Here is a 27432-nt window from a genome sequence, read left to right as displayed (position 1 = left end):
GGTGATGTCCCCGTATTTTGTATGTAGTTTTGGTGGAGCCTCTTTGATGTTAGTCATTACTTCTGTTTTCTCAAACGATATCTGCAAACCAGTTTGTTTGGCAATTTCCTTTAAAATTTCAACTTGAGCTCTAGCGGTTTCTATGTCGTTTGAGAGAACAGCAATATCATCGGCAAATGCTAAGCAGTCTGTTGCGATCCCCTTGGATTTGGTTCCTATACTCAATGGACTGTAGTTGGTTTCCTGTAATCTCACCCGCCAGGTTCTGATGATCTTTTCAAGAACACAGTTGCAGAGTATCGGGGATAGCACATCACCTTGTCGGACTCCTGTTTTGATGTCAAAGGAATGCGAGAGACATCCGTGGAACTTTACCTTGGATTTTGTATCGGTCAGGGTGGCTCTAATTAATGCCAGCAGTTTCAAATCAACTCCAAATTCATTTAAGATGTTTAGCAGGACTTCCGGTCAATGGAGTCGTACGCTTTCTTAAAGTCCACAAAGACAGACACATACTGCTTGGACCTTAGTGAACGATATCTGATGATTGTTTTGAGATTTTGGATCTGTTCAGCTGTTGAGCAACCTTTTCTGAACCCTCCTTGGTATTCACCTATTTGATGTTCGACTTGTGCTTCCAAACGCTCCAGGATGGCAAGTGATAGAATTTTGTAAGTCACGGGTAGCAAAGATATTCCTCTGTAGTTGTTGATGTTCTTCATGCTGCCTTTTTTGTGTAATGGATGGATCAAAGCTATTTTCCAATCTTCGGGTAGGGTCTCCTTGTTCCAAATTTCTTCCATTTGCTTTTGCAAGATATCAAGCGATTCCTCTGGGGCATATTTCCATAGTTATGCTACTACTGAGTCTTCCCCCCGGCGCTTTGTTATTTTTAAGACGGGCAATGTGGCGCTTGATTTCATCTCTGTCGGGTGGTCTGGAATCTGGGTACCTGAGTAAGGGTTCCTTGGTCTCAATGGGGCTTTGCGGTTTAGAGCAATTAAGTAAATTCTTGAAGTAATCTGCCAGAATGCTGCAATTTTCTTCATTAGATGTCACCAGTGTGCCGTCCTTTCGCTCAAAGCATAGAGATGGTGGTTTATAGCCAGTGAGTTTGCGTTTGAAGGCTCTGTAGTACTCTCTGCTTTCATTCTTCCTAAAGTTTTGTTTTATCTTTTCAATGAGAGATTTTTCGTATTTACGTTTCTCAGTTCTGAACAACCTAGTTGCTTGGGCACGTTGGGTTTTGTAGGTTTCCCAATCATTTTCTGATTTCGTCGGAGTAGTACTGTTTCCATGCATTGAGTCTTTCTTGGAGGACTGATTCGCAGGTACCATTCCACCAGGCATGCTTTTTGCCTCTCTTGATTTCTGCAACGTCTTTGGCGGCCTCAAAAAGGAGACTTTTGGCGTTGTTAAAGTCAGTGTCATTTGGTCTAGCCTTCTCCTGGAACTCCTTGACCCTTTGCCGAAGTTTATCGTTGTCGAAGCGTGTGATCTGTTTGGTTGTCTTCCTTGTGTTTGCGGGAATTGGTTTGAATTTGATAAGAGACATATAATGATCTGAGGCCACATTGATGCCTTTCTTTACCTTGACATTCATAATCTCAGGGCTGTTTCTCCTGGAGATTGCAACATAATCAATTTGGAAATCTCCGAGAGCTTGGACGGGAGAACGCCAAGTCATTTGCTTTCTGGGTAGATGGCGAAAGTGGGTCGACATGACCTGCAGGTTGTGATTTTCGCAAATGGACACCAGTCTTTTGCCGTTGGGATTGGTTCTTTTGTGAGCAGTTAATTTCCTATAACTCTCTTGTACTTCTGTTCACGACCTAGTTGGGCATTGAAGGCACCCAAAATAAGCTTGACATGGTGTTTGGGGATTTTGTTTAATTTTTCATCCAGTAGGTCCCAGAAATTATCAACTTCGTCTGGATCAGACTTGTTCTTATCGTTTGTAGGAGCATGTGCGTTAACTAGGGCGTAGGTTTTGTTCGTGCATGTAATTGTGAGTATAGACAATCTGTCATTCACAGGTTCGAAATTTGCAACCGATTTAAGGATCTTGGTTCTAACAGCAAACGCGGTTCCGAGCATCACAGCTCCATTGAGGATTCCTCTTTGCGCTTTGCTTTTGAAAAATCGGTAGCCTTCGGATTCAAAAATCTCTTCATCTGGGTACCTTGTTTCCTGTAGGGCCATTATGGATATCTGATTTTACGTGAAGAGCTTTGGTGAGGGTTTTCAGCTTGCCAGTTTGTGTAAGTGAATTTATGTTGAAAGTTGCTAGAAAGGTTTTAGATTTTGGCCTGAGTTTTTGACTCTTCGGGGTACACCGAGACGCTCCGACTCGTCTCTTGCATGATGTCGAGTCTCCCCCAGAATCCGAACGAGACTCGTGCGCCGTGGCATTCACGACGAGGGATTTATCCGAAGATTTACCCCCCTGGGGTATGTTTCTTGAAATGTTGTGCCATCATGCTTTTTGACTTGACTTTGCTTTGGACGGGTACCCATCCTTTTACAACTAGGGTTGTTAGCCCTAGAGGTTGCCTCAAGATGTTTTCTGGCTTCTGGTCATTTACCAGTCTTCGCCGTAACCCTGGCAAGGGACCAGTTTTTTTTTCACGGTGGTATTTTATTTCCCTACTACCCTCTGACTCTGCTGGCGGCAGAGCCAGCGAGCTTCCCCAATTCCAATGGGACGCGCCCGATGGAGGTAACCGGTAAATCCCCACACGGGTTATTATTATTATTATTATTATTATTATTATTATTATTATTATTATTATTATTATTATTATTATTATTGTTGTTCCGAGGTATCTGTGGAACAGCAGAGGTGAAAGAAGGTGCGGCCTGGAATGGGTCTATCTACAAGTCCGAAAGATGAATTAAAAATTTAAATAAAGGTTATATTTTCAATAGACAACAAGATTTAACAAATTTTCACTAGGTGAAATAACAATGAAGAAAATCAGGTACAATTATAACTTTACAAACGAAAGCACAAGTTAAGGGGTCCTTACAAATCCTGGGCTTCGAGCCCCAGTTTCGCAATCCTTGAGCTCTCAGCTCACAACCACAAAATACCAAAGGGCAGAAAACCCCTAATTCCATGGAGTACTTGCTCCCACCTAGTAATGTCAAGCCTCCTAGAGGCACCTTTCAAAATACCAGAAAGAGCTGATCCGCTCTCAATCTTTCAAGCCTATAAAAGGCAATACCAGACTTTACAATTAACTGCCATTAAGGCAGAACTTACAAATATAAACAGGGGTATCTCGTACCCAATCTACTGGACCTTCGCAGGAAGTTAACGGCCCAAAATACAAAGATGAATGGAGGCGAGTACGTGCACTTCTACATGAAAGCTTGTTAAAAACCTAAGTGGCGCTAGGCCGATTCAACAGGGGCTATTCCCACACTAGGGAGGTGACTCGTATAAGAAAATTTTAATACATTAGGAAAGAGAAGAAAATCGGTTATGAAAACGTAGTTATCTCAGATAAAAATGCAGGGGAGCTCGAGAGGGTAAGGCACTCTCTATCCCCGATTTACAGTTAAAGTAACATGAAAATTTTACATCGAAATGGTATGGGTTACATCAAAAACGGTTTCGGACCTTCCCCGAGGATTAAACTGCTGAGCTAGCAAGAAAATAAAGATGTTAAACGGCCATTACCTTTTGAAGGGCTGCTGACTGATGAAAGAGGCGCTTCCCGCCTCCTGCTATTCTTCCATACACTAAGCTAGATGTTGTACGAGTGGCGGAGAGCCAGGAAAATCAGCAGTTGTTATACTCTAGGGGAAGATTCGAGACCTTTCATGAATGATTAAGACACACCCACAGTCGTTTATTGGATAGCTTACAGGTTCACATCGACATTGGTAAAGAAAGACGCCATTGGCTGAAAATTAATTACAGAAATTTACGATTGGCTAATTTCAAAACTGGTGGAAAGAAAGATTAATATTGCCAACCCACAAATGAAAGAACAACATTTAGTAAAGAACAAACTTATGAATACAAAATATTTTCAAGAAAAGTTCCATCACTTCGCACCAGGGTGCATGATCATAGTTTTGGGTAGAGACATCTGTGAGAGAATATCCACACTTCTTGATAATTGTAAACAAAAACAATTCGAAATTAACTCAGTGACATCTTCTGATAAACGGTTGAATTAATTCAGTTTTAAAATTCAGAGTTTCAGCAGTAGAGGAGTACTTTAAGGCGGAAAATTCAAATGTGCGGCGTATAGGTGTACCAACCGGTACAATTATTATTATTATTATTATTATTATTATTATTATTATTATTATTATTATTATTATTATTATTATTATTATTATTATTATTATTATTATTAATTTTCTACAAATTTATAATGTACGGTGGCATATCTCGTGGATTCGAGGAGTCGTGTGACTGATGACGCGAAAAGGAAAAGTCAGATACACAGACACAGCGTTCATTATGCCCTCTGCACAGTCGTGAGTGAGACAGTGGAGTGAGCGGATGTGCTGAGTAGAGTGCTGAACATGTTCGATTCACTAGTGCAGTACAGGGCAGCTATAGGAAGGTGGAATGGAGGAGTGAAATGTGAAAAAGTGAGAAGAGAGGTGAAAAATGTGCAGAAAATGGGTGTATTATAAACTTGTTAGTTGCCGCAGTAATAGCAACCTTATTGGAAATTGGTGGAGTGGAGCTGAACCCGGGGCCTGGACCAGTTGGTGCAATCGGATGGGAAGAATTCGAAATGATTAAGGAACTGTTCAAAGAGGCATGTCAGGATGAGCAAACAAGAGACCTGATTAGAGAACAAGCCAAGGAAATAAATAAGGAAATACAAGAGTTAAAGCAGTGTGTTAAAGAGGAGATGAATGTGATAAAAGAGAGTGGCTCATAACACGGAGGAAGTAGAACGACTGAAGACCAAAGTCAACGATTTGGAGAAGGAACTGAGCGAAGTAAAGTTGTCTGAAAACAGGACTAACCAAGAGCTCAGGAGGAAAAACCTTTTTAGTTATGGTGTGCCGGAAGGAGACAACGAAAGCAAGGTGGAAGTAGTATTTAAAGTGGTAGAAGTAATACAAAGTAAAGTGAAGATAAACTTTAGTGAGGTGGACATAGACGATGCATATAGAGTGGGGAAAGTGAAGGGTAGGAGACCGATCAAGGTTAAGTTAATATCAACCCTGATGGCGGAAATAGTGCTGAGGAATACCAGCAACTTAAAAGGTGAGAAAATTTGGGTGAGGAGGGACATGGACAATGGCGTCATCAAGGAACAAAACATTTTACGCAGGCACCAAGGCAAAGCAAGATTTCAAGGCCTAAGGGCCTACATTAAAGGGCAGCGTTTGATCGTTGGAGACGGTTGTTGGTGGCGCACGTGGACATCAGCTCAGCTACAGGAAATAGACGGAAAAAAACAACATTATGCCCTCTGCTTCTCTGAGTCACGGATCACAGTGGCTTAATTTCTCACATACTCTTACAAGAAGTAGTATGATTCAGATGTGCTTTTTGACGTACTGGTTCTATTTAGTCCGTCGCCAAGATCTAGAGGTTAATGTAGCTGCTGTTTTTATTTCTTAACGTCACAGTAACTCATGAAAACATTCAGCGGCGTTGGGAAATTAGAAGGCTATGACTGGGGAGGTGGCAGCTATGGCCTTCATAAGGTACACCTCCGTCATTTGCCTGATGTGAAAATGTGCAACAATGTAAAACTATTTTCAGGGCTATTGTCAAGTGTGTGGGGGAAGAGACCTACAATTTCCTCAATGTAAGCTTGCAGCTGCGTAGATCGGTAGCAGCTTCCCGTCTGATGATTTGAGTTCTATTTCTAGCTCTGCCACGAATTTGAGACTGGAGCGTGGAGAAGTGCGTTATAATCACGCCCTTGGCCATCCTAGAACGATTTGTCCGGTATGTTGCCAAATATAGAGGATATGCCGCTTCTTTCTTAGTCCTAGCCCATTTAATTGCAAGCAAAGGCACTTGTGGATTATCAGTCCCAATACCCTTAAATGAACCAACAAAAAGCAATATATGAATCTACAACTACAACAATTCCCATGGAATATTATTTTGTCGACTTCAGTGGTGCAGTCGGTTTGTTGTCCTACAATATTTCCTAGATGACGGGTTGGATCTCGGCTGAGGTCGGTGGTGTTTCAGGGCGTTTAAGTACAACTCCATATCATTGGCTTCCGGTACATTGAAGAACTCCTGCAGGACAAACTTCTAACATCCAACGTCTTTTAAAACCTATAGGAACTGAAGGGATGTTAAGGAATATTAATTGTAATAATTTTATTGGTTTTAGATCATGTTAACTAATTTATGGTTATCGGAGACGCCGAGAATTTACGTGCCGGCAAATCTACCGACTCGAGGTTAACGTATTTAAATTCCATCAAATACCAGTGGGCTGAGCCGCGATCGAACTCGCCAGTTTAAATTTAGAATGTCAGCACTCTATCGTCTGAGCTACTCAGCTCGGAAATAATAATAATAATAATAATAATAATAATAATAATAATAATAATAATAATAATAATAATAATAATCTTCTACCTATTTTCCCACACTTGTGGGGTCGCGAGTGCGAATTGTGTCGCTCATATGGATTTGGCAATGTTTTGTGGCCGGATGCCCTTCCTGACGCCAACCTTGTTGGAAGGATGTAATCACTATTGCGTGTTTCTGTGGTGGTTGGTAGTGTAGTGTGTTGTCTTAATATGAAGAGGAAAGTGTTGGAACAAACGCAAACACGCAGTCCCCGACACAGAAGAATTAATCCAACACGATTAAAATCCCCGAACGGGCCGGAAATCGAACCCGGGACCCTCTCAACCGAAGGCCTCAACGCTGGTCATTCAGCCAATGAGTCGGATAATAATAATAATATTTATTATTATTATTATTATTATTATTATTATTATTATTATTATTATTATTATTATTATTTGCTTACAAAGTTCATGATGACGAACCAGTTTAATGATGGCATCCTATTGTTACATAGTTGATAGGGTTCTGCAATGTTAGTGACAAATCTCGCCAACCTTCTACAGACGACGGTGACGTATGCTGTGTGACCTCGTCTACGACTTTCACTACAGTCTTGCAGGTTACATCAGAGCTATTATGGCCATTGATGAAGTTAGGCCTGCTTACCGTCACAGTTAATGGAGCTGAAGGCACGTGCGTGCTGCAGTTAAGTCGATTCACCGAGCATTTCTCCACCGATTTCCTACCAGTCATATGATCTCCTGTGGGCGTTACAGTATAACATCAAGAGTACGTCGCCAAACACTGCTGAGTCGACCTGAACATGAAAAGTGGTACTGCTAACAGAAAGACTGTTAGACCCTTGTCTTGCACAACACTCTACTGTCTACATCTGAAGTATAGTGGTTAACGCTATTAGCCAAGGTACAAGTTCAGTTTTTTTTACAGTTTGCTTTACGTCGCGCTGGCACAAATAGGTTTTATGGCGACGATGGGATAGGAAAGGGCTAGGATTGGGAATGAAGCGGCCGTGGCCTTAAGATACAGCCCCAACATTTGCCTGGTGTGAAAATGGGAAACCACGTAAAACCATGTTCAGAGCTGCCGACAGTGGGGTTCGAACCCAATATCTCCCGGATGCAAGCTCACAGCTGCGCGCCCCTAACCGCACGGCCAACTTGCCCGGTAAGTTCAGTTCTCAGCTTTGCCGGAGATTGAAAAGGTATACTTCCCATCATGAAAACTGAGTGGAAGAATCAGCGTCAAAATTCACGCAAGCGAAGCCGCGGGTAACGCCTAGTAACTTAATAAGATGAAAGTCTATTCCAAGAAAGGTTTATCGTGAGTTCCAATGCTCATTAGCCTAATTATATCAATCAAAACAAGAATCTTACATCTTCGCATGATAATGATCCAGTGGTATTTAGGAGTGTTATTTTTTTCTCAGGTATAGTCAAGAGCAGTTGACCGAGCGAGTTGGCCGTGCGGTTAGGGTCGCGCAGCTGTGAGCTTGCATTCGGGAGATTAGTGGGATCGAGCCCCACTGTCGGCAGCCCTTAAGATGGTTTTACGTGGTTTCCCATTTTCACACCAGGCAAATGTTGGGGCTGTATCTTAAGGCCACGGCCGCTTCCTTCCCAATCCTAGCCCTTTCCTATCCCATCGTCGCCATAAAACCTATTTGTGTCGGCGCGACGTAAAGCAAATTGAAAAAAGGAAGAAGCAATTTGAGTGGACATTTCAATGTTCCATCCCAGACTGTTGTTCATTATCGACGAAATAGAATGCATTGGCCACTGTAGAGAATATCACTCATAAGAAGACTTCTCTTGTTAGTTTGTTCATCGATTTCAAAACTTTAAACTATTTTTGGAACTTTAGAGACTGTAAAGCTCTCACGGTAACTGTGCTAGGGCTAGTGCCGTGTTGAATTGAACACGAATTCAGTGACCTTACTGACCAAAATCTTGTAACAAAAAATACAGAAAAAGAAAGATCCGATCCTGTTCAAGTAAAGTGCGAATTTCAACGAAAACTCCAAACTTTATGTGCGAGTACAAGAGCTGTTGGGCATAATTTCTCATCTTATCTCAAACACGTTTGTTGTGCAACAAGATAACACACCGTTAAATTCCGCTCATCATTCGATCACAGTTCCTGGAAAATAGCTCTCGAAGGTCTCTCGTGCAGATCTTCGATGGCCTTCCTCTGTAGCTTTTGCTGATTGCTTGCCTGCACAGCTGAGTTTCCGTGCCACGTGACTTTGATCCAAGGGTTATCGTTAACTGGTTGTGATAACATCTGAATAAACGTTAATATTTATGTTTAATCAACATCACTGTTGAACATAATTAGCTAGAAAACTTTGGAAATCAGGTTTATAATTGAAGACCTCCCCGGAATGAGGATGTAACCAACAAATCAGTAATTTTTCAGGAGAGGAGACAATTATTTTTCGGATTTATTTCTAGGTATACACTGCTTGAATCAATAGCATATGGAAGTATACAAATGAGTTCATCTATTAAAAACAGTGTCTTATTTTTATAACTTAGGTTTAAAAAAATAATATGTGAATTGGAAGTCATACAACGGAAATTAATCCGCAAGTACCATGTCTTACATTTGTATACGACAGAAGAGAAATTCTGTACATGCATTTGGAACAAAAATGACGCAAATAATGCTAGTGCAATAATAAAAATAACAATAACAAAAGCGTGTCAAGAAAATATTTCTAAACTAGCAAATGTACTCATGCTTCGCTACGGCATTCTTCGATTACATTGTATACGGATATCGAAGTAAATTACTGTACATGCAGTGAATAAGATGTTTTAAAATTGCATTTCTCTTAGCGTTTTCCGAGAAATAGCATGGGGTGGTCCCCACACGTTGTTTTCAAATGTAAAGTGTGAGTTGCGGAGCTGTGATGATAACGGCAGGCTCACTTGCCTACTGCCATTCACAAAATATTGCTGGTAAGTTTACATTATAATGGCAGGCCCCATTGCTTAATGCGCGGTCACAATCGATCTGGGAAGTTTTCGTTACAACGGCAGGCCCCCTTTCCTACTTCCAGACAGATTACAGTTGAGTTTTTATTATAAAGGCTGGTAAATTCCCTACTGCCAGTCACACTGAGTTGGTGAGTTTCCATTAAAATAGCAGGCCACTATGCCTAATGCCAGTCACATTAATATGAGTACAATTGTTTATAATGGCGGGCGCCCTTGCCTATGGCCAAACACAATCGGGTAAGGGAGTTTGAACAAAATTGCATGCTCCCTTGCCTTCTGCAAATCAGATCGAGAAGGCAATTATTCATTACAACGGTAGGCCCTCCTTACTAATGCTAGTTACACAGGAGTTGGAGAAGGAACGCCATTCATGCTGCCAGTCAAAGTCGATGTGGGGAGTACTGATTACAATAGCAGACACACCCTTTCTCGATCGCTACAAATCTACATCAGTGAATACATATAGTTCGACATACGAAAGTATATGAATGTTTAAAATATTGCAGACCTTCATTTACAGATTAACTGCTGCTAAACGGTACGTCATATCGCCAAACGGATTGTACCATAAGATACCGTATTTAACGGTCTAAATGGCTTGTCCTATGATATTTTCTCGTATCTCATCTATTCATGTATCAGATTTAGTTAGAAACGTTGAATAGGGTGAAATTTGGGGAGGTTTGTCTCACAGTGCATTACTTTTCGGACAATAATGTGACAGCTACAAACTTAGCATTTGGCTCACATATGGCTATTGGGTGGGTCAATGTTCGTGTAGAATTTAATGATTCTGTCTTTCCTATACTTGATTCAGAGTATGAATTACGCGCGTAAAAAGTGCAAGATGTACTTACAGTTGAGAAATGGAGATAAATCTAACGTATAAGGGATAGAGATACCACAAAAAGTCATAGGACCAAAGGTGTAGGTCACTCCAAATTGAACGAGATTGTGCCATCTGTTTTGTGATAGGACTTATCGTTTAGCCACGAAATACCTCGAAACGAAGGTCTGCACCGTCATTAAAATTGCCGTCATATTTCGATATTCTTCGGGGATAAAACGTGAAAAATTTAAAGATCGTGGAAGTTTTCCGTCGGTTACAGACTAAAACGTATATTATTTTGCCAAATTTAAATTTTCTAGCCCGTCTGGCAGATTGTGCCGCAACCTTGATATTGGGGGAGGGGGTAATAATTAGGGCTTTTCAGGGCGCTAAAACAAAAAAAAAAATACGCAGGTGATCATTATTACCCCTGAAACGGATAGCTCTACGAAAATTGCGCCAAAATAGTCAATGTACAGACACACAGTCGTTACAATTGTATTTATATAGATAGATAAGGAATATGCTCCACGTACAACACCTTCTGGGCTATGTCCGCTGGACTTAGCCTGCAAAACCGACCGTTCATGATATCTGCCTTATTAATCCTCCTGTCGAAAAATGCACATGAGAAAAAATGTTTTAGAAATGGATTTCCGTCAAGGTTGGTCCATTTCCAGTCAGACTGGTCTTGTATATATTGTAGAAGAGTAAAATCACTGTTCCGGTTCCCTATAAACCCCCAGTCCATTCCGGGAATTTGAAATGGTATGGACCTTAAAACCTACCTTTGGGCAGGTGGATGCTAAATGTAAAGTTTGGTTGAAATATCTTCAGTAGTTTTCAAGTTAAAAGAAATACGCTTTACACGCACCCGCTTTTGAGTTAAGCCCGTTGGGACTTGCGCTGAGAAACCGTCCGTTAATGACATCTCCCTTATTAATCCTCCTACGAAATGATGCACATGAGAAAAAGTTTTAGAAATTGATTTCCATTAAGGATAAGGAAAGGGTTATTCTGCCCGAAGGCAGGTCCGAACCTCCGCAGAGGTGTTCCTGAGCCGGAGTTTACGTGCGGTAGGGTGGCCAGTTCCTTTCCGCTCCTCCATTCCCTTACCCCCCACCAACAGCGCGTGGCAACCCATCCAACTCCTGACCACGCCCAATGTTGCTTAACTTCGGAGATTTCACGGGATCCGGTGTTTCAACACGGCTACGGCCGTTGGCCCATTAAGGATAGCAGATTTAAATTTATTTTGGATGTGAATATTATGTGGGAGTGCAAAACCATGGTTTCGGTTTCGGATAAACCCCCAGTAAATTTAGGTATTTAGAAATAATATTTGCCGTAAAATCTACCAAATGGCAGGTGGATTCTAAATATCAAGTTTGGTAGAAATATATCCAGTAGTTTTCAAGTTATAAGAAATCAGACAGGCTGACACCAAAGCTAAAAATTATGCAGATGGTCATTATTAGATCTGAAACGGATAACTGTACGGAAATTTCGCCAAAATAGTCATTGTACAGACACACGGTCGTTACTATGTTATTTATATAGGTATAGATGTGATTTCGTCTATGACCTTTATTTAAATGACCTATTACACCTGATGATGATGAACCAACACGAGGATTGTCCATCATCATGACTAATATTCCATACTTACACCACGGAGGACAGAGTTCTGCTGGTTGTAAACCAGATTGGAAGTTCAAATGAAAGACATAAGATGACACCACAGTGGCTTGCGACACGTAGCTGTGATCTTCCTTTCGGGAGATAGTGGGTTCAAATGACAGTGTTAGCAGTCCTGAAAATGATTTTCCATGGGTTCCCATTTTCACATAAGGCACTAGGGCTGTTCCTTAATTGAAACCAAGGTCGTTTCCTCCCTTGACCTAGTCTTGTCGTATCCCGTCGTCGCTACAAGACCTATCTGTATCGGTGCGACGTAAAACAACTAGCAAAAAATAAATTTGTGTAGGCTACACGTTGAGTTTAAATGCAACTGGAATATGGTGAGCACCACTTAATGTTTAAGATACAACTGAAAATGTGTAATTTCTTTTTTTTTTTGCTAAGGGCTTTACGTCGCACCGACACATATAGGTCTTATGGCGACGATGGGATAGGAAAGGCCTAGGAGTTGGAAGGAAGCGGCCGTGGCCTTAATTAAGGTACAGCCCCAGCATTTGCCTGGTGTGAAAATGGGAAATCACGGAAAACCATTTTCAGGGCTGCCGATAGTGGGATTCGAACCTACTATCTCCCGGATGCAAGCTCACAGTCGCGCGCCTCTACGCGCACGGCCAACTCGCCCGGTGTGTAATTTCTAGTGAGCCCCTAATCTCTATCAATATTTTTTCAACTTCGTGGAATGGAGATTTTAAAATTGTCATATCCTGCCATTCGTTTCGAAAGGGACTCAAATTAGGCAGAGAAAGTTAATCTTTAGAAACAAGCCATTTACGATACATGGTTGCCATATCTTTCCGCAAAATACAAAATTCCTCTTGATCTATTAGATGCGCTCAATAGGATTGAGGTTAGGTCACCTCCAGGACTAGGCAAGCATCCTAATTTCTTTAGGGTGTTTATTGAAACAATCGACCACAATTCGGGTGCGATGAGCCGGTGCATTGTCCTGCTACAGGAAAAGGTTTCCTGCAGGGACTTGGAGGTGAACAGATGGATGGGCATGATCCGACAGAAGGTTCGTGTAAAGTTCTCCGGTGAGGGACGTTTGTAGATATACCACGGCTCTCATTTCATCCCACGTGAACAATCCTCATACGAGGATACCGCCACCACCGGCTGAGCTGGCACCTACTGGCAAGAAACGAGTGGTAGGTTCTGAAACAATGTCCTCATTGATGGGTGACGCACGCATGCCCTGCCGTCGTCGTGTACCAACTGGTACCTCGATTCATCTGACCTGGCGATCTTTTTCCGTACTTCGAAAGTCCAGAGGCGATGTTCCTTTGTCCATGTCAGTCATTGCACCTACTGATGAGTGGTACGCCTGTGGGATGGCGGCTCCTGTACACTGTTGCGAGGAGATAGTTCTGGATGGCATAGCTGCTTACACTCTGTTGTTTTCTAGCAATGAGTTAACTGGCGATCTGCTGCAATCTAGGCCCGTATGCCACCTCTTACCATCCGAGCTAGCCGACGGTGACTTTCATCATCAAGACCTTGTACTCCACGGCAGTTGACTGTGGTGGTGGTGGTGGTGGTGGTGGTATTTCCCGAATCGACGTACTCAAGGAATTCTGTTGGCACGGTGCTCGTGGAAAGCCTATGGCTGATCTACCTTGTAGATGTAATGACCCATACGCCTGGCACCGATAAACTGGCCACAATCAAATAAGCAGAGATCTCGTCTCTTGTCTATCCTGTGGTCATCCATTATTCACACGGCCAGTAACAGGGTCTGGCGATATCGCAGTCACGTGCCACGTCGTACTATTACATTCACCGGGCCGACAAAACGGCAGGTACCTCCAATTCCATTGCTCATCATCAGTAAATATGAAGTGAGTCTCTCCTTCCCCCAAACGATTTAAAGCCTGCGTAGGCTACGTTTTTACTGTGCTGATGTTTCTGAGTTAAAAAGTGCAGTTTTTCTGTAGACTCAGTGGTGACCACTGTTGTGGTACGTTCTTCAGTATTAGTAAAACAATGCCGTAGAACACGGGCGCTTGAAATTCGCTAGACAATGGCTGCCTGCTCTATCAGATTAACGGTTTGGAAAGGAAGCAGTTCCACTTCAGTCACTACTCTCCACTTATTAAACGACCGGGGTTAATTATTCGCGCCACTTGCTCTCTCAAGGGATACGGGTCATTTAGTTATTCATACAAATTACTATTGTAAAAGTAGTTAATATTTGTTTAGAAACTTTTGCTAGGAAGTAACGGTTATGCTTTCTTCTAATCACTAAGTATTTAATAACTTACGAGTATTCAACATTGCGAGACAGTTAATAGACCTATCCACTCGTTATTGATACTCAGAATAGTTGTGTTAAGGTGAATACGATATGTTCTCCCCTTTCTGAATGATTGTTTCTGGCGACCTATGCATCGTTCAACAAGGATTTGTGTAAAGCTTTTATTTCTGCAGACATTCTGCTAGCTAAACTCATAAATCATGAATTACGATAGTTCACTTTCTTTAAAAATATAGCAACCACAGCATTCCAGAGGAATAATCGATCCGAAAAAGGTACAAACTGTATTATTTAACTTTATGTAAATTGAACTAGAAATCTGGAGACAGTTTTTATAGGTCTTAGGACGAGACAGCAGATGTTGTCCAAATATGTGTTGCAAATATTGTATTTTTTTAGGAGTAAAAAAAAAAGAGATAGGAAATCCGACCTTCTTCATATGAGCGTATTGAAGAAACCAAATCATTCACTGTGGGTAGATTCTTTAATGGCTGTTTACATGTACTCTGACCATGACCGTTTACATTTACACTGACCTTCCGGTGCACGGTACGAAAATGTGCATTAAGTATGCATTCTTTCATGCGAAAATCTATTGATGGACTAGAGATCCTTTATTCCAAGATGATAGGCCTATAAGTTACTTGTTTAGCGTTGCATTGCGTTGCTGAATTAGCGAGAGTTCTTTTCCCAGATGTAAATTAGGTCACATCACTGGTAAAGATCATTCTAAAAGCGCTAAGACCGGGCGAGTTGTCCATGCGGCTAGGGGCGCTCAGATGTGAGCTTGCATCCGGGAGACAATGGGTTCGAATCCCACTGTAGGCAGCCCTGAAGATGGTTTTCCGTGGATTCCCATTTCCACACCAGGAAAATGCTTGGGCTGTACCTTAATTAAGTCCACGGCCGCTTCCTTCCAACTCCCAGGCCTTTCCTATCCCATCGTCGCCATAAGATCAATCTGTGTCGTTGCGACGTAAAGCCACTAGCAAAAACAAAAAAGCGCCAAGTTGAAGACAGATATTTCTCCAGAATACAGGCGAACTATCATTTCACCTGTTGTTAGGTGATGGGAAAACTGGACTGAAGCAGTTAAGTACTACGCAGACAATTTTCGACCCATTAAAATATTGATTATGGATCTGGATCTGAATGAAGCTGAAAGCATCAGAGAAGCACAACTGTTGACGAAAACATTGTTGACTGATCGAAGACATGATTTTCATCTGCACTCATCTGACTAACGAAATAAATAAATAAATAAATAAATAAATAAATAAATAAATAAATAAATAAATAAATAAATAAAATAAATAAATAAATAAATGGCTTATGACTTTTAGTGCTTGAAGTGTCCGAGGATAAGTTCGGCTTGCCAGATGCAAGTCTTTTGATTTGACGCTCGTAGGCGACCCGACGACCTGAGCGTCGTGATGAGAATGAAATGATGATGAAGACGACACACACGCTTAGCCCGCGTGCCAGCAGAATTAACAACCGAGCTCGATAGCTGCAGTCGCTTATGTGCGGCCAGTATCCAGTATCCGGGAGATAGTAGGTTCGAACTCCACTGTCGGCAGCCCTGAAAATGGTTTTCCGTGGTTTCCCATTTTCACACCAGGCAAATGCTGAGGCTGTACCTTAATTAAGGCCACGGCCGCTTCCTTCCCACTCCTAGCCCTTCCCTATCCCATCGTCGCCATAAGACCTATCTGTGCCGGTGCGACGTAAAGCAACTAACTAGTAGAATTAACGAGTGATTGTTAAAATTCCCGACCCCACCGGGAATCGAACCCGGTACCCCTGTGACCAAAGGCCAGCACGCTAACCACTTAGTCATGGAGCCGGAGATGTGATTAATATAGCAGCAGCAATTACCAAAATTGATACGCAAGGCTTGTTTCTGAAAACCAGTATTGCTATAGTGTATGGCATAATGAATGATTTAAAGAATCTAGATATTTCTGCTTAGATCGAGAAGCTAACTGCGATACCAAACAAAAGCACTAGTTTTGGGCAACTGAAAAAACTATACCGATCTTGACCTGGCGTTGACTCCCTCGGTCGACCTTCCCTTGGTTTGTCAGTCACAACATTGGTCTCACGGTACCGCTTTCACGTTTATGACACTGAATTTTGATTACGGTGCGTGATACTGCTACTTGTGTATGTCTACCCTGAATCAATACCACGGTTCTGGCTCGGGTAAACTGGGAAATTCGCATTGCACATGAAACTTAAACACTGCACTGTATACATTACTACCAGCCTTCACCCGAAATAGCATAGTTCACCCCAGGCTCAACACAGACCGTAGGCAGCGACATCTGCTATATTGCAAACAAGCAATTGAACTACTTGGTTGTATACAGTGCTGCCTCAGGATTACACACGCCCTCTACAACATAACGTGCCTGATTCCACAACATTCTAAACTGTGAGGTGTATATAGTATGCAATATTAATAAAACTAACACCCAACCTAAATCCTTTGGTAGTTGCTACCTTTGGTATAAGAGAACGTTCCTCTGAAAAAGAGTGAGTAAAATGTTCATATACATGGTGTGTCATTTCTCTGTTATGAATGAAACCCATTTTGTGCGTTATCTTTCCTTCCCTTCGTGTTTTCTTTAGTCTTGAAGAGTGGTTATCTGAGTGATTTATGTTCCAGGTTTACACTTCCATGTGGTCGGCGAAGGCGTAGTTCGTCTAAGGAGCAAGCGGCAGGAACGCGTGTACGACCGAGAGAACTACATTGACTTCCGTATGCGACTCCTAGGGGAGCCAGGTAATGAATACTTAATCATCTGATTATGTTTCTTGAATAACTTTATTCTGCTTTCCTCATGAGTTATTGGAGGTTGCCTAGATTGACAAAGATTATTCGAAATTCAGTTGTTCTCTACCTCACTCCTCATTGCCCTATTAATGCATTTTCAATGATGCCTAGGCCATATTCAACAGCTGATGGAGGAGTTGTTGAGGATCAAACCAACCTTCGGGCTAAATGCTCAGCGTACAACAACATGAAATTATATTTAATAAAAACCCATGGTGCAACAGCCCCGAAGATCCTTGGCCTACCAAGCGACCGCTGTTCAGTCCGAAGGCTTGCAGATTACGAGTTGTCGTGTGGTCAGCACGACGAGTCCTCACGGCCGTTATTCTTCGTTCTTTAGACCGGAGCCGCCATCTCACAGTCAGATAGCTCCTCAATTGTAATCACGTAGGCTGAGTGGACCTCGAACCAGCCCTCAGATCCAGGTAAAAATCCCTGACCTGGCGGGGAATTGAACCAGGGGCCTCCAGGTAAGAGGCAGGCACGCTACCCCTACACCGCGGGGCCAGCGATATTTAAAAAAAGAAGACGCAAAGTATATTTTTACACTATTTACAGCCAAAACTGACAAACTTAAAACCTCACTAATTCAGATATACAGTAGTAATAGTGTCCCTTAAATTTCATTTGTAGACAATCTTCTCCTTTTTGGCTTTTCCCGATTTTCTGGAGTCGGCACTTTGCATAGTTTTAGCCTTTTTTTTTTGCTAGCGGCTTTCCGTCGCACCGGCACAGATAGGTCTTATGGCGGCGATGGGATAGGAAAGGCCTAGGAGTTGGAAGGAAGCGGCCGTGGCCTTAATTAAGGTACAGCCCCAGCATTTGTCTGGTGTGAAAATGGGAAACCACGGAAAACCATCTTCAAGGCTGCCGATAGTGGGATTCGAACCTACTATCTCCCGGATGCAAGCTCACAGTCTAATTTTATAGGCGAATGCCTTTCTTGACGCCAACGGTATGTGGAGGGATGTATTTACTATTTCGTATTTCTGTGGTGGTTTGTTGGGTAATACATTTTTTTCACAATTTGCTTTACGTCTCACCGACATCGATAGAAATAGGTCTTATGGCGACGATGGGATAGGAAAGGCCTAGGAGTGGAAAGGAAGCAGCCATGGCTAATTAAGATACAGCCCCAGCATTTGTCCGGTGTGAAAATGGGAAACCACGGAAAACCATATTCAGGGCTGCCGACAGTGGGGTTCGAACCCATTATCCCCGGGTACAAGCTGAGCGCCCCTAACCGCACGACCAGCTCACCCGGTGAGTAATGTACGTAAATGATGATGTGTGCTAAGACGAACACAGACACCCAGTCCCGAGCTAGAGGAATTAACCAGACATAGTTAAAATTCCCGAGCCAGTCGAGTATCGAACCTGGAGGCCCCCTGAACAAAAGTCCACTAAGTTGACCATTCAGCCAAAGAGCCGGACTTCATTGTAGACGATGATGTTCATGAATTCCACATTAACTATATAAATGGTTTCTAATTATATTAATATGAAGAGTAGTGAGTGCTTGGTGGAGGGTTAAGTTAATAATGAATCACAAGAAGCAACTGTATGTATGTTCAGTCCGTCAGCGCTTCCGCTGGTGGGATCCTCAACAGCTCTGCCATCAGCTGTCATAGATGGCCTAGGCATCACTGAAGAGGCGTACTAAAGAAATGAGGAGTGAGGTAGTTTCCCGTTGCTTTCCTCACCGAGCCAGAGTTGCTATTACATATCAGTCTGCCAAGCCCGCTGAAATGCATCAACCGACCCTATGAGCAACATTTTCACACCATTCATAGCAGGGACTGGCTGCATAAGGAATTGGCATTACTAGCATCGCTCATACCTCAGTCACTTTCATATTGTCAAAGCCAAGGATAAAACAGAGACAGATCTATGAAAGTAACAAAATTGCTCTAGCCTATACCAGAAGACATAGTGCACTGTAAACACTAGGTCCTGCCAGCGAAGGCATACAAGAAGCAACAATCGTGTTTTATTACTGATTTCATTTTGAACCAGTCTATCGGAGTAACCACGGACTGTTATTCGACCAGTTAATAGCTGAGTGACAATGATCGTTGCCAGCCCCGCGGTGTAGGGTTAGCGTGCTTTCCTCTTACCCGGAGGCCTCGGGTTCGATTCCCGGACAGGTTCGGGATTTTTACCTGGATCTGAGGGCTAGTTTGAGGTCCACTCAGCCTTCGTGATTACAATTGAGGAGCTATCTGTCGGTGAGATAGCGGCCCCGGTCTAGGAAGCCAAGAATAACAGCCGAGAGGATTCGTCGTGCTGACCACACGACACCGCATAATCTGTGGGCGTTCGGGCTGAGCAACGGTCGGTTGGTAGGCCATGGCCCCTCGGGGCTGTTGCGCCGTGGCGTTTGGTTTTGGCTTTTTGGCAATGATCGCTAAGGCGTCAAGTCTCTAAGACCTGACACCGTGGTTAGCAGCTTCCATTCCCGTTCGTCGAAAAAATGTTCACCATCAGAATGTTGGTCGGCAGGGTAGGAGAGGTGGTGGTTTGCAATTTCTGATCACTGGATTGCGTGCTAAAAGCCTGGATTCAATTCTAAACTTCTCCGCATTGTTTATAAAGGGTGGGGGCATATGACGCTATTGATGGTGAATCGTCCGTCGGATGGGTTGTTAAGCCTTGAGCAGACCCCTTAATGCTCTTCGAGAGGAGTAAGCTATGTGCCGTCACCGGGTTTCACCCTCTACCTTGCTACTATTATATTGTAATTGCGCCTGCAAAAACGACTTAGCTTAGAACTTTTGCCGGTAATGTTCTGTCATCTAAGCTTCAATATTGTGCGAATATTGTCAACGAATTCTCGCTCTTCATAATATATGTGCTGCGGGTCAGTATTTTTCCAAAAACATTATCACATAGAGGTGTTCGCAGGCGCAACGACGATTTATCGCGTCATTAGTTTTATCTCATTAAATCCTCTGATCATGTTGACGCCAGGAAGGGCATCCGGTCATAAAAACTTGCTACGAAGATTCATCTCACTTAATACCTGACCCTGCAGAGGAACGAGACAAGGGTTGGGCATATATACATTAGCTGCGGAGGAAGAATGTGCAAATTATCACCGCTTCTCTGTGTTAGCTGGATATAACTTGCGTACTATTTCCTGCTAACTGGATACTGCGATTAATCCAGAGAACGTAACACAAAGGTTATTTTAAATTTAACATTTAGTTTGTTACCACTGAAACTAGTGATCATTTAACACCAGTTAAATATTCATAGATTAGAGAACATCCACGTAATTGCTGCATACAGCTCATGTGTATGTGCTTTCTCAACATTATTGCTTCTCAGTTCACTTTAGCTAGTGCTCTTATTTTAGTCTTAGCGTAATTCTGCCAACTTCACATCATCTTACATTGCTGAGTGAACTCATGGCTGTGAGCTTGAATTCGGGAGATAGTGGCTTTGAATCCCACTGTCGGTAGCCCCGAAGATGGTTTCCCATTTTCACACCAGGCAAATGTTGGGGCTGTACCTTAAGGTCACGGCCACGTTCTTCCCACTCCTAGCCCCGTCGTGCCCCATCGTCCCATCTGTCTGTGTCAATATGACGTAAAAGCCAACAGCAAAAAACGAAAAATGTCTTAAACTGGGGCAAGAGTCTCAATTGATTACACCTTCATTTTAAACGTACTTACAGCCAAAGTGCCACAACTGGCTTTTCACCTAATGAGCCAGTTGACAGTCTACATAGATTTAACCCAAAATATAACTGTTGCTCAAATGAAACGGACTTTAGTACGAGCGTCGTTATTCGAAGGAAGAGAACATTGGGCATGCGTCGCTGGATGGATACGTACAGCTCGTCCGGCGAGTGATGAAGCCTCGAGGTCACGCTTGCGAAATCTAGCCAGGCAGGATTCCAGCCACGTTTCTGTGGTGGGGGACAGTCCTCGCAGTAGGGATGGGCATGAGTGCAGCTCGAGCGGCTCGAGCTGATGACGTCACTGCTCGATCTAGCTCGAGCAGTACTCGAGCAGGAGTATGGCCTGCCATCTATGAGTGATTACCTTGTACTAAATCAGATGAGTGGCAATTTTCTTTGCTCTTTTAATACTAATGAAATGGAACCAGTGTGTGTACAGGAACACAACTGAACAAACTATATCCTCACCCGGCAATTTCAGAAATAGCTTGTTACATTTCGTACCATGAAAATAATATTTATAATGATAACGCCTTAACATTATTAACGTAATACATTGAATCCCTTACACAACATAGGAGTATATGGATTATATGGTTGTTATCCTGGAGTAATATTATCGCCTGAGAAATGATACGGCGTAATATGTAAGTAAGTCCGCCTCTGTGGTGTAGTGGTTAGCGTCATTAGCCGCCACCCTCGGAGGTCCGGGTTCGATTCCCGGCTCTGCCACGCAATTTGAAAAGTGGTACGAGGGCTGGAACGGGGTCCACTCAGCCTCTGGAGGTCAACTGAGTAGAAGTGGGTTCGATTCCCACCTCAGCCATCCTCGAAGTGGTTTTCCGTGGTTTCCCATTTTCACACCAGGCAAATGCTGGGGCTGTAGGTTAATTAAGGCTACGGCCGCTTCCTTCCCACTCCTAACACCTTTCCTATCCCATCGTCGCCATAACACCTATCTGTGTCGGTGCGACGTAAAACCAATAGCAAAAAACCCAGTTATATTATATCGGACGCAGGACGTCAGGTCGGTTCACATTTTGTTATTATGTAGGAGAAATAGTAAATATAGCATTATAATAAAACTGAACAGAATATATTATTAAAATGATACATACAATGTTCAGAAGAACCAAGAATGGAAGTAGCGGCCAAGTAACGAAAGGAAAACCACACAAATACAATCACCATGCAGAGCTCATCGCCATGTCGAGCAGTCACTTCCATTTGATAAAAAAAGTAATTCTGGGCATATATGGATTTAATAAACTGATGCGTCCACTATGACTTACGGTACGTATGTATTTCTGTAGAATGGACGCTATCGCTAATGACTCTACTTCTACTCTACGCGTAGTGCCGGATGGTGAATATCAACGTGAATGAGTGCAGACGGAATTGTGGCTCGAGCCCTAACACACACTCCTGCTTAGCGCACATGCAAGCCTACGTCACGAAGGAATTCCGTGTTGCTCGATCTGGCTCGACCACGCTCGACACACCAGTTCGTGACGTCAGCACTCGAGCCTGCTCGAGCAGGCGATCGAGTGGCCCATCCCTACCTCGCAGTGTGTCTCCGTCCGCCGCGCTGTCGACATCGCTTTTAATCTTAACATGCAATCGTCTTGAGCACAGCGCAGCACTCAAAATAGACAAGTCAGGGGTCTTCTTCTCCAGCGTTACGATTACTGATAATTAGACCTGGGATTTTAAGCTCTAAAAAAAAAATTAGTTTTAGGCACCTAAAATAGGCTTTTAAAACAAGTAAATAGGCTTTTAAAAGAGAGAATAGGCACTTAAAATATGTTTTTAAAATGTGTGGATAGGCAGGAAATAGACTTTAAAATATTGCAGTATACACTTAAACTGTAACGTGATACTTTTTTACTTTAACAAACGTGGTATCCCTATTCTTAACCGAAATAACTGCAAAATTAAGACAGAATAAAAAAGACATTTATAAAAAACAATATAAAAAAGTCATGTGTCAAAAAAGTTATGGATTATATGATATATCATTATCAGTACTGATCTAAAACCTTAATACTAAAATCACTGTACACAATTACAGCACTGTAGGCATCCAATAACGGTGTAAACGCGAATGGAGTATGTGTTTATTATTTGTGAGGAACATTCCTACAGTACTTTCATTCGTAGTTTGCTTTACAGTACATAATCTTCTCCAAATTTTCCACAGTCAGGCTGTGTCTTTTGTCTGTTAAAATCATTTTGAAAGCAGAAAAAGAGCGCTCCACACTCGCAGATGTTAGAGGGGCATAGGAAAATTTACCTACATTTTTCAATTCAATTTCACTTGGTAAGTCTACCTTTTCCCCATCCATTACCTGATGTACCCTTTTCAGCACTGAATAACCTGGGTTTTTCTGCAGTACACTAGACCACTTGTCTCTTATTTTATCCCCTACCTTGCCCCTAGCACTTTGTATGTTATTCTCAGCTTCCTCAATTACAGAAAATTGCTGTTTGAGACTGTTTCCTTTTTCCTCCATTTTTGTAATGGTGACTGGAAGAAATGAAAAATTTGCCTGAATATATGCAATGTCTCTCTGAACACTGGAACAATCATTTAACAGCTCTTTGACAGACGACACACATGCAGAGTTGTCCGTTAAAGGCAAATTGTCGATCACAGTCATGATTTCCTCAAGATGTTCTGCATAATGCAGGACAGCTTCCACCCAGGAACCCCAACGGGTGATGATTGGCTGTGGTGGAAGGGGAATAGAGGGGAGTTTCTCTCGAAAGATGGCTATTCTTGATGGGGCCTTACAGAACACTTTCTTCATTGTTGAAATGTGAGTATTTACTGCAGGAAACTCGGCCCTAGCTGTTTCTGCGAGTCTATGCAAGGCATGGGCCATGCAAGTAACATGAATTAAAGAAGGATAGAAAGCTTTGAGGAGAGGTGCAGTGGCAATCATGTAAGAAGCAGCATCGGAGACAAGGAGAAGGACTTTAGAATCATCAACACTCCCAGGATACAACAATTGCAACCCCTTATTGATGAAGTATGTAATGCTTTGACTATTGACTTTCTCAAGCTGTTTAGAGCAAAGAAGGTGAGCAGTAGATGCCTAACTGGGTTCCAGTTTTCCTATTATAAGGTTAGCAATGTACCTGCCCACAGAGTCTGTGGTTTCGTCCACACACAACCATATGCAAGACTCCCCATTATCCTCCCCGATTGACAAAATTACCTCTTGTAACAAATATCTAAGTAGTTTTTCTTTAATGTAGATGCTAATGGGATGTGCTGCTTGGTGTATTTCTGTAAAAAAATCTCTGAAAGCCGGATTATGCACAGCATTCCAGGGGATATTTTCTGCAACTAGGGCTCTACACATATCAGCATAGAAACCATTATGGGTTGTAGGAGATACAGTTTGTGTGAGCAGAGTCTGTCTAATGTTACTTTTCATGGCTGCTTTCGCTTTGTGACTGGCAGTATCTGCATGCTGAAGGTGGCATTTTTTCTCATGTGAAATCTAAAACACAATAAAGTGATGTCAATTAGAGAGTAAGCTGAGGAATAGAAAGGGTGAGCTATTGAATAAAATTTGTAATTTTGAACTATTTAAATTAAGCCATTATTACTCTAAAGTTAATAAGAACAAGAACACTACAGTCCCCGAAGGGCCTTGGCTTTCGATAACAGTTGCTGCCCAGCTCATGGCCTGCAGATATTGGGTGGCATGTGGTCATCACGATACATCCCTCAGCCATATTGCCTTGCCTTCGTGACCGCTGCCCACTGTAGCTTCTCAACTGTCCTCACGATGCTGGGTCAACACCATTCCAGACCTCATAGATTTCTAAATTATTGCGGGTACTGGAAATCGAACCCACGTCGCCTGGACTAGGCCTCTACAATTAATTAGAGGAGCCAATATCAAAACCTTAGTTTTAGATTAACATGAAATTTAAGATATATGCACATACCTGTTTATTGCAGTACTGACAGAAAATAATATTGCTATCAAAAGTCATCCCTGGAAATTGTACAAGCCATTGTTGTATAAGCGCACTCTTAGATGATTTTGTTTTAGACATAATGAACTATATTCACTTAAACAGATGTTCTTTCACTGGCGACTTGACACAGTATGTCCCTTCTTACTACCTGCTCCTTGTTCTTCCTAGATAATCCTCCACCTCACCCCGTCACTCGACACAGAACGTCCTTTACTACCTGCTCGTTGTTCTTCTGAGCTAATCCTACACCTCCACCCTTCACTCAGCATTCCTTTGGTGACAGTTGTCTGGGAAGAGCACATTTCTGTGAAAAACCCTCCCTCTGCTGTTCTGCTCGTTCCAGGGATGTCCATTGTGTGATTGTAAAAATTACAGAAGTTGAATTTTATTTTAAATGTAGAAAATAGGCATTTTTAGGCACTAAAATAGTAAAATAGGCTCTAAAGGTCCAAATAGGAATTTTAGGGCACTGTAAAACTCTATTAATATAAGGGATTTATCATGAAACGTCAACATATTTTTTAAAAATCATGTTATTTCATAAGGGACCAAATAGGCATTTGCCTTAAAATCCCAGGTCTACTGATAATGGAGTGCAACCTTGAGGCTTCACCACTCTCCGGACGAGCTGTACATCAGGAAGAAATGTGGTATCGTAGGAAAAGTGTTTGTGTGCTGTTTGTACGCGCGGGAACAAAGTGATAAAGTACGGTTTTGTCATGAATTGGTCTAGAATTGCTCAGCGTTGGTTATTCAGTTTATGGTGGCACATGGTGGTAGCGTAGACGACATTTACCGACGTATGAAGGATGTGCATGGGAATGAGTGTGTATCTCCCTGTACATTATTCAGATGGTTTTGGGAATTTTATCATGGACGAGTAAGAACGTGCCAAAACCAAATTAGGCACAGTGGGCAATCTGGTGTGAAACAATAATCAAGGAATGCCGGTTCGCAAGCAGCGGTGAGTCCGAGAAGCCGTTGAAGATTTGTTCCGCCGCCAACCACAGACTTCGTTCGCTTGGGTATCCGTCACCAAGTGGGCTAAAGGGAATCTGCTTGAACCAACGAGACGACTATAATTAGGTAGATATATCACCCATACAGCATTCACTACTTCCTGTATGTTCACGTATTCCAAAAAAATAAAATATTACAGAAACCTACAGAAGTCTGTTTCATCTGGGCAACCCTTATACCTAATACAACATTCTAATAGTTTATGAGCTAGACGAGACTAAAAATTGCGAACTTCCGTCGATGATTTCTGTGAAAGTATGACCATTTTCAGTACTTTGTTAGGAAATTACCAACGATTTACCAAAAGTGCAGCTTGAAAAGATACAACACATTATCAGGTCTTCACTATTAAGAGAGAGAGAGAGAGAGAGAGAGAGAGAGAGAGAGAGAGCGGGGTGAAAAAAAGTGCAGAAGGTGCCTACGTGGATGTCGCGAAACATAGAGTAAGTTCTTGCAACTGCATCTAGAGGGATAACTAACAAGGAAACTTGTAACATAACTACAACCACGTTGGTTACCACTTTACTGATTCTACTTGAATTTACTTGAAATAAATAATTATAATAATATGAAATATCCGTAATTTGGGTGCCAGAGTTAACCAAAATGTATCCCTCGCATTTAGATGGAGCATGATCAATTTTATTTTCTCTCCCAGGCTGTGTACATGAAGCTGTGCACTCGTACATCTGGTATGGGCCCTTCGTAACCCTCTGAAAAATGATTAAACGGAGGGGAAATGCACTATAGTAATCTAACTGAAATTAAACCTTTACAATGACTTGGAATAAACTAGCTATACTCTAACATGACAATGTACTGAGATCCGATACTGAAGTATTAAAACCCCAATATTTTGATGTATCCATATACATAATTGTTAATAAAATAAGTTTGTAAAGCGTGATATTCTGTTCATGTTACCAAAATCTCATTTTCAGTACCTATAGAATGTTTTATGTAACTTTAAAATAGAATTATCGGGATACATTTACAGTGCATAGGTACGCGAGGTGCGTATCAGCAGCCAACTACTCCAAGGCGCCCAGTTTTTTTTCAGTAATTAATTATAACTCTGCCGTTCATTTTACGCAAAATTATTATTGCCATTAAAATTAGGACATGTTACTTGATTATTCACCCAAGTTTCATTGAAATCTATCGTGTCCACCTCAAAACTCGTTTATAATGGAACATAGCATGACATCATTATCGTCTACGTAAATACGTCTTTGCTATTAATATCATTTTTTATTAGCGTAAACGAGGAAACTGCCGTATTCCTGTTCAGAATCGCTCATTTTGTCATACTGTGGACAGCAGGCATTCAGCAATGTTCTAATATGCTCTGATATCCAAGATGGCACCTGGTGATAGTAGTGTGTGTGCTTTTTCTCTACATGTTCTATCTAAATGTGCAAATCAAGTGTTTTAAGTGCTAAAGTAGTTGGGAGAAATGGTGCGGTAAGCAGTAACTGCAGAAAATGTTATAATTTTATGTGTGGCATGTAGACAAATGTGAAAATCATGATTATTTGTGCCCGAGTTGCGAGCGGATGATG

General features: G+C 42.1%; 1 protein-coding gene across 1 annotated transcript in view; it reads left to right on the top strand.

Annotated features, from left to right (window-relative positions):
* Positions 1-27432, top strand: part of Vdup1 (arrestin family protein Vdup1) — a 321093-nt gene that overhangs the window by 233798 nt on the left and 59863 nt on the right. Inside the window, exon 2 of the mRNA XM_067139106.2 lies at positions 17002-17118. Within this exon, the coding sequence (XP_066995207.1) occupies positions 17002-17118 (117 nt within the window). The remainder of the gene's footprint in view (positions 1-17001; positions 17119-27432) is intronic.

This window comes from Anabrus simplex, chromosome 2 (assembly GCF_040414725.1).
Source record: "Anabrus simplex isolate iqAnaSimp1 chromosome 2, ASM4041472v1, whole genome shotgun sequence".
Classification (NCBI taxonomy): Eukaryota; Metazoa; Arthropoda; class Insecta; order Orthoptera; family Tettigoniidae; genus Anabrus; species Anabrus simplex.
The sequence above is the reverse complement of the archived record's forward strand: the minus strand, read 5'-3'. Positions and strand labels throughout refer to the sequence as shown.